The sequence below is a fragment of the Hippoglossus stenolepis genome, chromosome 14 (assembly GCF_022539355.2).
Source record: "Hippoglossus stenolepis isolate QCI-W04-F060 chromosome 14, HSTE1.2, whole genome shotgun sequence".
NCBI lineage: Eukaryota > Metazoa > Chordata > Actinopteri > Pleuronectiformes > Pleuronectidae > Hippoglossus > Hippoglossus stenolepis.
In genome coordinates, this window is record NC_061496.1 from 20,924,160 (window position 1) to 20,937,436 (window position 13,277).

The window sequence follows — 13,277 nt, forward strand, 5'->3', positions numbered from 1 at the left end:
ATAAGACTTACATACAGTTCAGCAATAAATAAAACAGCCAACTACCTAATTTCTTAATTTATGGGCTCATTAATTATTAACAAAGGAGCTTATAATATTCTTTCTACCTCTAAAAATACTATCAACACTTAATTCATCCACTTAAAGCATCAGCCTTGTAGAGCGAGCGACTCATATAAGGAGGTTTGGTTCTGACACGGCCCTTTGCTGCATGTCTTTGCCAATATCTATGCATATCATGCTTGTAACAATAAAAAACTAGAGCAACTGAAGCTAAAATGCTTAGTTTCACAAAATCTGTATGTTTGCATTGGATAATTCGACATAGTTATTATATTTATTCTTGTCTTTGTACAATAAACTGTTGGGGTTGAGTTTTAAGGAAGAGGAAACCTGATAATCTTTGCCTGGAATATAATGCATTCAGAAGTATAGAGGAATAAAATAAATAAATATATTTGTATTGATTTTATTTATCTATAAATATATATAACTATATGTTATTGAGTATGTGAAGCAATGCAGCCACCAATTTCTCTTCTTCTTCTTCTTCTTCTTCTTCTTCTTCTTCTTCTTCTTCTTCTTCTTCTTCTTCTTCTTCTTCTTCTTCTTCTTCGGGTCACCTGTCTCCAGGTAAGTAAAAAGGTATGCCATGATTGTACTTTATGCAACGTGACACCAGCAACAGCACTGCACTCAAATGTCTCTAATGCCCAAAGAGGTCTAACTTCTTTTACTATTTTGTAAGTTTGTTAAAATGCGTGTGCAGGTTTATGCTCAAGAATACCGTGTATCAACTACAGAGGATGACAACAATCTGCAGAGAACGACATGCTTTCAAAAGTCCTTTCAAAAAGCACTGGTTTCTATCAGATATTATTGTTAAAGTCTCGTCACACACCCTGAACAGGTCGCCAGTGTGTCACAAGGGCGACATACAGAGACAAGCAACACTCTTCACACTTAAATCTTTACAAACAATTTAAATGGGGGGATTTTTCACTTGTCATGTTTAGCTGAAAATACGCACTCAAGCACACTCATGCAGATCAATTATTTATGAATCAAATTAGTTTCCTCAAACATCTTAACGCTGACATCTACCGACAGTGAAGATGATGCAGATGAGTCCAAAGGGCTCATTCATTCTTCAAAACAACATCCTGCAAAAAAGGCTATTATCTGAAATCAATACATTTTCTCTGAAGACTAAATGGGCAGTTTTCCTCTCAGTGATAATAACAACTGGCTGTAAGTTCTACTAAATTTTGAATTAAAAGCCTTTAAATGAATATCTGCATCTGTGTTCTTTTATTTTCAACATGTTTTGAGTAAGTCAACAAAGTGTTCTTCTTTTTTTTCAACAGTTTGATGAGTTGGACATCATTTGTTGAAGGTGTGAATATTAGAAAAGATGGATGCTTCATTCATCTTCATTATCCCAAAATATTGCACCGTACGTTACATTGTGTGAATGTTATGAAGTGCAACATTTAAACTGGCATATAAATATGGATATGTTTTACTGTTTTAGATTTTTAATACTGGAGATCCTTAACATCTTTCTGTCTAAAGTCTATTTTAGGTCTATTTTAAGAAGACGTGTACTGTTTGTAGTGATAGATCAATGCAAAATGCAACAAACTGGCAGCTAACATGGTCTATCAATGAGGCCTAACTGGTTTTACTCTAACCTCTATAGAGGCTTTTGGAATATATGAACTTTAAGTGTATCCCTAAGAAAACGGCATATCAACGACAATAAAGAACCAATGTCTGCTGCAGATGTTCTTTAGAAGATTTAGCAGACTCTTTTGGACCATTTATGGAAATTAGTGAAAAGTTGTATTATTGTACAAAGATAGCAAGAACTATAGGAGTAACCTTTTGTCCTGCGTTTCTTTGTCAACACTACACACCATTCATTAAGTAAGAGAAGTTTTTTACGAGATCAAATTCTGACCTGCTGTTTTGACAGATTCTTCTTCAGCGTGTCTTACAGTGCAGGGCTGTTATATTAATGTTGCTCTCTGCCCTGCACCTCCCGTCACCTCCCTGTTTCTCTGGTAACTCAGACCAAATGCTTTCCTCAAAATCCATATCATATTTATACTGTATTTTGGCAAACTGTGTGCACACATTAGCACTGGATGATCTTGAGTCTGTAGTTTGTTGTTCATACTGTGACTTATATCACTCATTATAAGAGTCTGTCAAGTACAGTCCTCGCAAAGAGATGTTCTCTCTGACACAACCGATATTTTCAACATTATTAGAAATAGCTACGTTTGTTTAATCCCATGCTTATCAAATAAAGTGGAAGAAACAATTCCTCTCAGGTTCCTTTTCATCCTCTAATGTAATAAAGAGAAAAAACTGTAAATAAAATCAAATGCATTTAATTACAACCAAAGATGCTCGCACATGTATTTATTTTACAGTAATGTGCTTCATTTAAATGACAAACAGTGTATAATATGAGGATTAATGCAGTGTGTCATGCATCATAATTATCTTGACAGACCCATAATGGTTTTGGGTCTCTCTAAAAAAAAATGTATCATTTAAATTGTGAAATTATAAACCTCTATTTCACTCAATCAGCTCAATGGAAATATAAACATTTCTTTCTTTCTCTCTCTTTCGACATTTCTTGTCTGTTTCTAGTACTTTTGTGTGTCTCTCTGTAGCCATTTTGTGCCACTTCAGAGTTATTTTGTGTCTCTTTGTATTTTTTTGGTCTGTTTGCAGTGGATTTGTGTCACATTTTGTTTGTTTTGTTTCTCTTTATAGTTGTTTTGTGTTTCTTGGCAGTTGTTTGTTCTGTCCAAATACTACAAATTGTGCATGTATCGTAAGAAGCAGCACTGACTGAGCTCTCTCATAGGTTTGACACCATAGTTATTACTTTCTCTGGGCTTCAGAAGAGAGTTTTCCTTTAAGTGCCACAATATGAATCTTTCTCCAACAGGTTGGACATCTCCATCCAGGACAGGTCCCACTGCACCTCGGTCACATCCTGCTTGGTCGCAGGAAGCACCTCTGCTGGAACTTCCTGTTTGGAAACTCGCCAGCAGCTCCAAGTGCAAAACTTCTGGTGCCTTGAAGAAAATAAGGCAGTGAATCATTTACTTCAATATCTGTTGGGCTTGTCATTCATGCAGTAGAAAGTAGGAAGTCAAGACGGGTGAAGATTTTATAGATACTAACCTGGAGTGACAAATGAGCCAAACAGTCAAAGGAATGAGGATCAGAAGTAGAACCCCACATGAAACCATGATCCATTTCCAGGAACCTGATCAAGACAACAAATAATATTTGTTTAAATAAATAAAACTGTAATAATAACAACAACTGATCGGATTTCCAATAAACTTGGTGGACAGATGTGGTAAGGGTCAGGAAAGGACCCATTGTATTTTGGTACTAAGCTGATCCAGCAATTTGTATCTCTTTCTTTAACATTGCGTTTTAAAATGTTTTCCCAGGGAATAATTCATGGACCTTAATGAAAAAAATCTGCCGCATTTAGAGGACTGATATCTATGAGTGTGTGAAATTTGGTGCAGCTTGATTGAATTCAAGGGGACTGTTGGGCCTTGGTGAATATGCGCTCTACTGAGTCCCATTCTAGTTTCTTTCATCTCATTGGATCCTGAGGGATCTTCCTGTTGAAATTAGACCTTGCTGAAAAGACAGGGCAGGAGGAGAACCTGACAACCAAAAGGCTTCATTCATTAATGGAACATTTGTTGATTAATATTGAGTATTTCCTCCAAAACAAGTAAATGTATATAAATAAGAAAAATACCAGTGGAGGCTGGAGTCTCCTCTGATGTGAAGCTTCCTGAAAGAAACAACAGTTGATATGTGTCACTGATCCACTTTTATAGAACACACAGCAGAGTGATGATGTTCAGCTGACCTCTGTCGGGTCTCACTGATAACCAGCTCTCTGGACTCTGCATCTGTCTGTCGTGGGACGCACACCTGTAGAAGCCTTCATCTTCCTGTGTCACATTCTTAAGAGTCATCTTTATGACTCGGTCTGAACCGGACGAACTGTTTGAGTCAATTAATGCTCCGTTTTTGAAGAAGCTGGTTTGTTTGTGTTTGCCGCTCTGATACTGACAACACAAGGTGACATCGTCCCCCGTAAACACAGGGGAGGCTTGGGTCTTCAGGATGATGTCGCCATCTGTGGGACAAAGATAGAAGGCAAGATTGAACTCTTACTTCTTTTATGTTACCTTTGTATTAAAAACAGTCCTATTTAACCATCAGTGCTACACAGAAGCCGGTGGTTTCTTCCTGGGTTTGTCCTGAAACTTCTCTGTTACACAAGACTCACAGCTTACTGTAATGTTGACTGCGTTGCTGCGGCCCCCGGCGCCCTCACACCAGTACAGTCCACCGGTCACACTGGCAGCAGTGAACACAAATGCTTCAGACTTGTAAGGGCTCACGCTACCTCCTGGTGGTGAATAGTGAACGGTGAGGTTTGAGGTCCCTGCTTTAAGGTCTCGAGAGAAATGCAGCAGCTTCCACCCTGAGGAGTTGGTCTGAGATGTGGGGCACTGCAGAGTGAAATGCTCCCCACTGAACATCTGTCTGGTGTTAGGAGTCAGAGAGAGCAAGTGAGGGGGCAACTCTAGGACAGAGGTGGATAGAGAGAAAAAGAAAAGGGGAGAGAAGATGAGAGAAGGAAACAGTCTGAGATTGAGGCTTTTCAGACGTATCCTGGTTTGACGAATGGTCAATCTGTAATGGACACATTGGGCCATAACTGAAATAGCCACATATCTTGACAAAATGTCATCACCAACACAAAAACAGAGATGTGTCTGGCATAGTCAGAAAGTTTGGACAACCAATCAGTGATGAGTAAAGTCATATGAAAGCAATCCATCGATGTGTCTGCCATTGTTACCTCCGCCAAGGTCAGAGGTCATATTTTCACCCCTGTCTGTTTGTTTGTAAGGAAGATTAACACAAAAACAACACAACAGATTTGCAGGAATCTCGGTGGAAGGATTTGGTATGCGTCAGAGAAGAACCCATTCAATTTGGATCATCCTGTAACATTGTGAGATTCTGCGTTTTTCAACATTTTCCCCGTTTTCCCAGGGAGTAATTCATGGATCTTGAAGAAAAAAAAAAATCTGGCACATTTATGGAACTAATATCTATGAGTGAGTGTAGCAGCTTGATTGAATTTAAGGGGACTGATGGGCCTTGGCGGAGGTGCGCTCCACTGAATGCCCTTCTAGTTTTAACTGTAAATCTCCGCTGTCTGTGAAACTTGTGCTCTCACTTAATGTGATTTGCCTTCAGCTGTACTCCATTTTTTAAAATCACTTCTAATCTCCATACTTGCTCGGCTGTAGTCTCTCAAATCACCTGTGCCTACACTTCACTAACAGTTATACATTTAGGAAACACCCTTCTCATGTGATAATCTGCCAAACCCAGTCAGCATGAATTTCTCCAGTAGGGGTCAGATTGCCTATTTAATTCCTACACGAACAACATAAAACCCACAATGTATCTAATGCAACATAAAGTCCTACTACACCTTTTGTTTGCTGCTTGGCAACAGCTGTGTCATCCTCAATGGAGAATGGCTTCACATCTCACAGTGATGACATAGGATTTTAGAATAATGAGGAATATTAGCATTGAGTAATAAAAGGGTGTAAAATATGATGACTTCTACAAAGTGAAAGTGTTTCCTCTGCAGACAAACTTGCCCTTATAATAACCTTGCTGGTGCAAGGACACTCATACTTTTAAAGGTAATGGGAGATGGCACTCTGATTGGTTTATTGCATGTTGTGCCCAAAACACACCTCTGAATAGTAAAGAGACAAAACAAATCATGTGTCGAGTGCAGCAACATTTTGTAATAAATCATGTACTACAGTGAGAGTTGTTTCTATTTTTGGATTCAATGTTTGGCCAATCATTTTATGACTGACCACAAGAATGAAAGCAAACACACAATGAAACTGCGATAATGAATATTTCCTATTAATAATAAAGATACATTATATTTGACAGTTTTACATTTTGACATTGACCTGTCCGGGGTGTACCCTCTCTGCTAATGTCAGCTGGGGTTGGCTCCAGTGACCCTCAAAGGATAAGAGGTATGGACGAGTGCATGGATGGACATTTTTACATTTTATTGTTGCGAAACACAATCAGTCATAAAGCCGAAACAAGCTTAAATGAATAAACACATTATTGAAAAGACTTCTGACAGTTTTCTGATCAATTAGAAATAGTATTAACCATGATTTTTACCATCCTAGGGAGGAGTGGCTTAGGCTGTTTTGAGGAAAACACAGAGCATCTATGTGTCTCTGCATTAGTCAGTTTGAGACTACACAACCTCTGTACTCATCTGATTCGTCCAGTGCAAAGCAGAAACCTGATGCCGCGCTGCAGAGGCTGGAGTCGTAGCTGCTGCTCACCTGACACTCTGAGCCAGACCGGCCGGGCCTTTAGCACAAACACAGTCTGGTTCTCCCGACACTCGGCTTGGCACCAGTACCTGTCAGCGTCCTCCCTTGTTACCGCGGTGATGAAGTAGCTGTCACCAGAGACCAGGTGCCTGGGGGTGGGAGCCCTGTGTGGTTTGGACCTGTACCACCGGTAGCTCTTCACGAAAGCAGAGAGTGACTCCACTGTGCACTGCAGGAGCACACTCTCACCCAGGTACATGTTTGGCCCCGGAGGCTTCACGGAGACACTGGCCAGAGATCCTGCAGGAACAGGGGAGGCTCCATTATGGGCTTTTTCATGCTAGTGTCAAATGTAGTGTATCTGTGTGTCAGACAGGTGGACACTGATTCATCATCTCTGCCAGTACCTTTAAATGCAGCAACATGGAGAACTACACCTGAAACACAGAGAAATAATTTTACACAAACATAACTCATATCATCACATTCTGCCCCATCTGTGACATTGTGTTTGAAGTATGTTCAGTCTAATATGTGGCCATCAGGAGAAACATATGTCTTCTATCTACTAATTCCAGAAATCTCTATCTGTCTGTCTGTTGCTTGAATATCTCAAGAACAGTTCCTCTCATCAGCTTTACACGTGGAATGTGCATTCTTAAAAGCGGTATTGAATTTGATGTGATTTGGAGGCGCGATATGTTTTAATACAATATTAATAAACAGGTAAACAGTGGCTTGCAGTCCCTGAGGGCGGGGCTTTAACAGTCTATGGACCTTTACTCGTTCTCGGATAATCTACTGCAGTGGTCGGTCACTGAGTCAAATCTTGGGTCAAAATCGCCACTAGATCATTTTGATAATTTACATTTATTATTTCCCCATATTGGACCAACACAGACATTAGTATTTTGTCTACAAACTAAAAGCACAACGTTCATATTGTTGCTGCAATGTTTTATATCGAGCTGAATTACAGAGCTTTAATTTTGAAAAGTTGTGAACTTGGGTCTGAAGATTGTGAAAAAAAATAATCACTGACGCACAATGCCTTCATTAAAGTTAACCAGGTAGGATGAACACAACATGTTCTAACTTCACTCAGCTTATAAACAGCTCTGCACACAGCGCCCAGCACACTAACTTAAAAACTGACTTTGAGGAGGACTCACTAATGACAAGGAATATTTTTTGTAATAAAGAAGAAGTAACACCACAGCTGGCTCTGATGGTTTTGATCCCCCAGCAGAAAGTCGGTCATGGTCCACCGCTGAGTTTGGATTATATAACCAAAACAATACAAAGTTAATCACTTCTGGTGCCTTCAATATGTCTAAATAATTTTTTTAATAAAAAAATAATAGCAGTCGATGATGCTTTGAAGTCACAGACCATCCGAGCTAACACACACACACACACACACACACACACACACACACACACACACACACACACACACACACACACACACGCACCACGCACACACACACACACACACACACACACAGTCATGTAACTGCCACACAGTGCAACAGAGAGGAGAGTTTCCTAGTCCTTAATGAGACTGTTTAGACGGTTATCATCCCCATGGGAACAAAAGGAATGTGCACACATTTCCCTGTATTTTCATTCACACACACACACACACACACATACACACAGTACAGTCGTACAGTTAACGTCAACATAACTCATGGCTGTCGTGGAGGGAGCAGTCATCACGGTGATTTGACAGACTCGTCCAAATCATTTACATTAGCCTTGTTCACATTCTGGCTGGTGCACATCATTTTCAATTTTTGCACCTTTTGAATCTCCCAGCTGCTCAGTAACAGCCCAGTAAAATTATAACTCAGCGCACCACACAAATGCATCAAATAACAGAGCACAGCTTTGAGTTGACGTTAGCTCTGACAACTTAATGTAGACACATGTTATTTTATATGAGAAAACAGAATTTTACTTCTTTTTTTTCAGTAGAGGCCTCGTCAGTCAGTCACATCTTATCTGTGGTACTCACCCAGCAGTGAGGACAAAAAGATGATGTTCATTCTGATGAGCATTTAAAGTCCAGGGTTAAATGTGCTATTCCTCTTCTTTTTTTTTAAAGAGAATGTTACAATAGTTGATTTGGAGATATCCACCACTGAAAGGGATGTAGCCTCTATTTCAGAAGTCCAGAGCAGGTTTATACGTGGAAACTATGAGACAGAGAGTAATAGCCCTGAGGAGGAGTTTTATCTGACAAACATAGTAAATTACAGACAGAGATGGTCATCTTGGTGGAGGCTTTTCCTTCCTCTGTCCAGCAGTTAATAGGCGGAGCAATCAGACCACAGAATAGAGTGATAGGCAGATTTCAAACCACAATACAAAAAGTTCTACTCTTTCTCCATAAAACCTAAAATCACTTGTGACCTCACAAAAATGTCCTACTAATGTGAAAGTACTTATTCACTTTCCCCTTATTCTTTGCTTTGACTTCTGTCTGCTTCATGCGTCCTGCTCATGCTTAATCCATCTACTTGTTTTAGTGCTTGGTTGTATTTTATTATCCCTTGTTCTGCTCTATTTATATCCTCCTCTTCTTTCCAGTACATGCTGTCAATGCTTCTTTTCTCCTTGGGGATTCATTCATTTTATTCAGTATAATCCAATCAGATACAGTCAAATAAAGTTTCGTTAAATTAAATGATGAGAACCACAAACCACAGTCAGTTTGATTTTTGCCCTGCGAGTGGCACATTACAGTGTTCCAGACTGAAATATTTCAACAACTATGGGAAGGATTGCCATGAAATTTGGGTCAAACGTGCACGTACAGTTCATGGGATAAGCTGTGAAAAGTCACAGTGCCATTAGAGCCGAATTCAGACATGAACTCCGAAAAGTGTGCAGAAAATTGGGTCCGGACATTTTGGGGCTGGCAGGAACTTAGGTCAAAGGCCAGAGAATCCATCTTTCAAATCCAAGCAGACGAACAGAAGGAGAATCTGAGCTGAAAAAGCTGTTTTTACACTCAATGGGAAGTTGCATCATCATATGCCAACACAAATCTACACATTATGTGTGCAGGGCCGACGAAGTAATTTTGAGTGTAGTCCCTCTTTAAACTATTAGTACTGTAACCATCAGTCCCACTCATAGACTGTAGATATAAATGGACGACATGACAGTTTCCCTAATGTGGAAAAGTGTCTCCATCACCACCTGGTGGCTGGCTGCAGTAAAGATCATAAATCTCACCTACTCACCTATTCAAAGCACACGTTAAATTAATCACAGATGGTTTCTGTCATTTTGGATCGTTCTCATCACACTGATGTTTGTTCAAGTGCTAGTTTCTCCAGTAAGTTTGAATTTAATTAGTTATTTATCATAACAGGGTGAAAAAAATCGTCATTCACTGACATGTGATTGGTCCAGCACATGTATCAGTTAAGACTCCAAATATGCAAGATGACAGCGTTCATATCCAGGATATCTTGGCTTCTTTTCTGGATAGTATAGGAGGAAGTGGAGACGCGTCCTCCATCTTTATATACAACCTATTGTCCTACTGTTCATAGGTGATTTAAGTAGAAAACATTAGCCCTTACAAAGTTGGTGAAAGTATTGTAGGGATCAGTAAGCCGGTTGCTCTGATTGGACAACATGTCGCAGGGGCTCATGGGACTGTTGGGTGTTTTGGGTGATGTGTAGCTGTTTTGACTGATATATGGTTGATGTTCAGAATTGGTTCATGTGGGTTTTGTGTATTTGTGTTTGCTGGTTGGTTAGTGTTGTGTTCATTTGAGTTCACTTGTGCAGCCACCGGGACTGTGGGATGTAATGTCTGTGATGGGCTCCAGTCACTGTTCATGTGAGAGGTGTTGGCATTCCTGTTAAATAACTCATCAGGCTTGTTGTCGTGTACGTGAAGTATTGAAAGAAAACATCTCTGTGCAAACCTCTTCATTCTCACACATCCTCGCCACAGTATCTTTCAGATGAGCAGTGCAAGTTCCAAGATTTCTGTTGGGACCTAAATATGAATCTTATAATCTAGAATAATAAACTCTTTTTTAGTTACAGTACTGAAGCAGCATCAGTTTCAGTTTTCATTGCACCTCATCAACTTTTGTATTCCTTTTAGAGCCAAACTACATCATCTGTGATTTGGGTTGAGCTCCGTTTTCACAGGTAAGTTACAACTACAGCTGCCGCCGGGTCCCTCAGAGCGATCCCCGCCCACTTCCCCACCTCATCCCTGCCTCCACCCCTCCGTCCCTCCCTCCTCCTCCCCCACATCCAGGCAGCCTCCCCGGCATCCAAGGGGTCTGTTCCAGGAAGCGCGTCGGGCTGTCGGCTCCTCTGCTGGAACGACAGAGAAGGGGGGAGAGAGAGAGAGAGAAAGAGAGAGAGCATCCCTCCTGTACATCCCTGTGTGTGTGTGAGCGAGAGGGAGGTGGAGAAGAGCAGCAGCATCAGGAGGAGGAGGTGGAGGAGGGGTGGCTATAGGAGAGAGGAGCAGACATGGCTTCTAAAGAGATCACTGCCTCTGGTTTCGTCAGTGTGAGCAAAGATATCTCAGGTGGGTCAAAACACCGCGGCTCGCTTGTGTGTGTGTGTGTGTGTGTGTGTGCGCGCGCGCGCGTGTGCGTGGGTGTCTGTGAGTGTGTGAGAGTGTGAGCGTTTCTGCTCCGGGTCTCGTTGCGGGGCTGTGACCGGGGTGTGTGCGCTCAGGCTCGGGATGCCTCTCCTCCGCGCGTCGGGCGGCGGAGCCTGCGACCGAACAGACGCATTGGATCATTGTCATTAGCTGCACCTTCCCCATGCTGTCCCGGAGCTTTGCTCCTCCTCTCCTCCGTGCATGTGCATGTCCAATTAAATGTGCATGTGAGTCATTTACAGTGCGTGGTGATATACAGTACGAGGCTTTACATCTGCGCCTCAGGCTGGATCAGGTGAAGAGAACCACAGGCAGCCTTAGGCCAGAGGGGGAGAGGGGCGTTGTGGAGATGATGCTCATGCTCCTTTCACGTTTTTCCTCTTTCACACTCTCATTTCTTCTTCTTTTTCTTTTTCTTCTTCTCCACCATTCACTATTTTCCTCTTGTTTTTGCACTCTGCTTACGCACGTGCATGTGTGCGTGTGAAAGTGAGGAGACACAGATAGAGGCAGATGTTCAGTCTCCTGCCAACAAAAATACATGGGCCAGAAAAAGCCGACAGACTGCACAAATATTTATTTTATTTTCTCAAACAGCAACATCTCACACATTTTAGAGTCTTTCACAGACATGAATGGAGCGTCGTGCACGCGCACAGACACTCACGCACAGAGAAAGCCAGTGCACACATGCTCAGGGTGGCAGGGACTCTGCTGCTGTGTTAATTACTCCTAATGGCTCTATTAGGCGCACTGTGATGATTAATCCAGTGGAATCCCTGTTTCTTCATTCAGTCACCTGCCGGGCAGCTGCACTTCCTTCATGCTCTGTCTCTTCCCACTGACTGAGTGAGTCAGGGGCCACCGTGGCCCCGGTGGCCTGCAGGCCGCACAAGGTCACCTGAATGAGACTGGGGTCTAGACCTCTTCTCTGGATGCAGTGGATGGTTATTGTCAGTCTAGTGTTTGTGTCTGTGCCCCAGTCCTTGGCTGTCAGATTTCACAGGGATGAACAGCAGACAGCGATCTTGAAGCAAAAAGCAAAAAGATACTTTTTACACTGTTTGTGTCTGTGCCCCAGTCCTTGGCTGTCAGATTTCACAGGGATGAACAGCAGACAGCGATCTTGAAGCAAAAAGCAAAAAGATACTTTTTGGAAGATGTGTGGGGCAGCATGGTGGTGTGGTGGCTAGCACTGTTGCCTCACAGCGAGACGGCACGGTCTCCCTGTGTCTGCGTGGGTTTGCTCCGGGAACTCCGGCTTCCTCCCTCAGTCCACGAGTGTACAGATTGGTCCTGGATGTACGCCGTCTCTCTGCCCAACGTCAGCTGGGTTTGGCAGCTCCAACGTGAGGATAAGCAGTATAGAAAATGGATGGAGGGAATATGTGTGTTTCAGGGTTTGTAAAGCCAACCAAAGCTTCATCTCATCTAACTTCACACTTAGCTTCACTCAGATATTACTGCAATGTAAATGACTTATTCATTTTGTATCTATGTAGAGCTGTTCAAGTCTTGATGAGCACTCAAAGCGCTTTACAGTACAGTTCTCCATTCACCTATTCAACCATTCATACAGTGCGTCTATGTGCAGCACTTTCTCTGTCACACATCAGTCACACACAGCCGACACAGGGGCAATTTGGGGTTCAGTGTCTTGCCCAAGGACACTTCGGAATGCAGAATGGAGGAGCCGGGGATCGAACCACTGAACCTCTGCTTAGTGGACAACCCACTTTACCTCAGCCGCTTTAGCTTTTCAACAATGGTGGAAGAAGCACTTAGTTCTGTTAGTTTGAGATTTGCCTCTCAAAGACTTTTGTGCCCCTAAAATATATATGTATATATACATATATAAACACCTCTCCATAAACAGGAAGACTTGCTTTACTATCCAGTGTGACTGTATCAACTCTAGAGCCAAACTCCACTGTCCAGGCTTTGGTTTATCGATTTTGCTCATAAACTTGTCAGTCGGGATGCAGTGCAGGCCCAGTAATGGAGAGGCTGAATCAGGTATTCCCTGCCAGTGACTGTATGTTTCTGTGATATGTGTGTTGGCGCCGTGTGTTCTCACCCTATGAGACACTTCCTCCTCTGCAGCAGTTACGTGCTGTATATACAAGTCAGGGGTCACAGCCGCCACAGTGATGCTGTTT

The 13,277-nt window shown here is 42.0% G+C and overlaps 2 protein-coding genes across 4 annotated transcripts in view; one reads left to right on the forward strand and one right to left on the reverse strand.

Annotated features, from left to right (window-relative positions):
• Positions 1-3,862: 3,862 nt before the first annotated feature.
• On the reverse strand, positions 3,863-8,720 carry LOC118121207 (Fc receptor-like protein 5). Of its 2 annotated transcripts, none has more exons than XM_035176948.2 (5): positions 8,488-8,720; positions 6,875-6,904; positions 6,477-6,767; positions 4,352-4,651; positions 3,863-4,198 (listed from the first exon to the last, which is right to left on the reverse strand). In XM_035176948.2, the coding sequence occupies exons 1-5, from the start codon at positions 8,528-8,530 to the stop codon at positions 3,888-3,890; spliced, it is 975 nt and encodes a 324-aa protein (XP_035032839.2). In that variant the 5' UTR covers positions 8,531-8,720; the 3' UTR covers positions 3,863-3,887. The 2 variants fall into 2 exon arrangements, with proteins under 2 accessions (XP_035032839.2, XP_047199104.1); XM_047343148.1 differs by having other exon boundaries at positions 4,051-4,198; positions 4,359-4,651.
• Positions 8,721-10,772: 2,052 nt separating this feature from the next.
• The window catches only part of LOC118120642 (capping protein, Arp2/3 and myosin-I linker protein 3), a 28,003-nt gene continuing 25,498 nt past the window's right edge, over positions 10,773-13,277 (forward strand). For both annotated transcript variants that reach the window (XM_035175767.2, XM_035175768.2), the window contains exon 1: positions 10,773-11,040. In XM_035175767.2, coding sequence (XP_035031658.1) covers positions 10,983-11,040 — 58 coding nt within the window. In that variant the 5' untranslated portion in view covers positions 10,773-10,982. The remainder of the gene's footprint in view (positions 11,041-13,277) is intronic.

What these genes read in the sequence shown, in the direction of transcription:
- LOC118121207 (XM_035176948.2), bottom strand. Translation starts at nt 8,530, where the DNA reads ATGCTCATCAGAATGAACATCATCTTTTTGTCCTCACTGCTGG. An exon ending in CTTTTTGTCCTCACTGCTGG is followed by an intron (nt 6,905 to 8,487) that starts GTGAGTACCACA and finishes TCTGTGTTTCAG; the next exon opens with GTGTAGTTCTCCATGTTGCT. An exon ending in CCATGTTGCTGCATTTAAAG is followed by an intron (nt 6,768 to 6,874) that starts GTACTGGCAGAG and finishes CTGTTCCTGCAG; the next exon opens with GATCTCTGGCCAGTGTCTCC.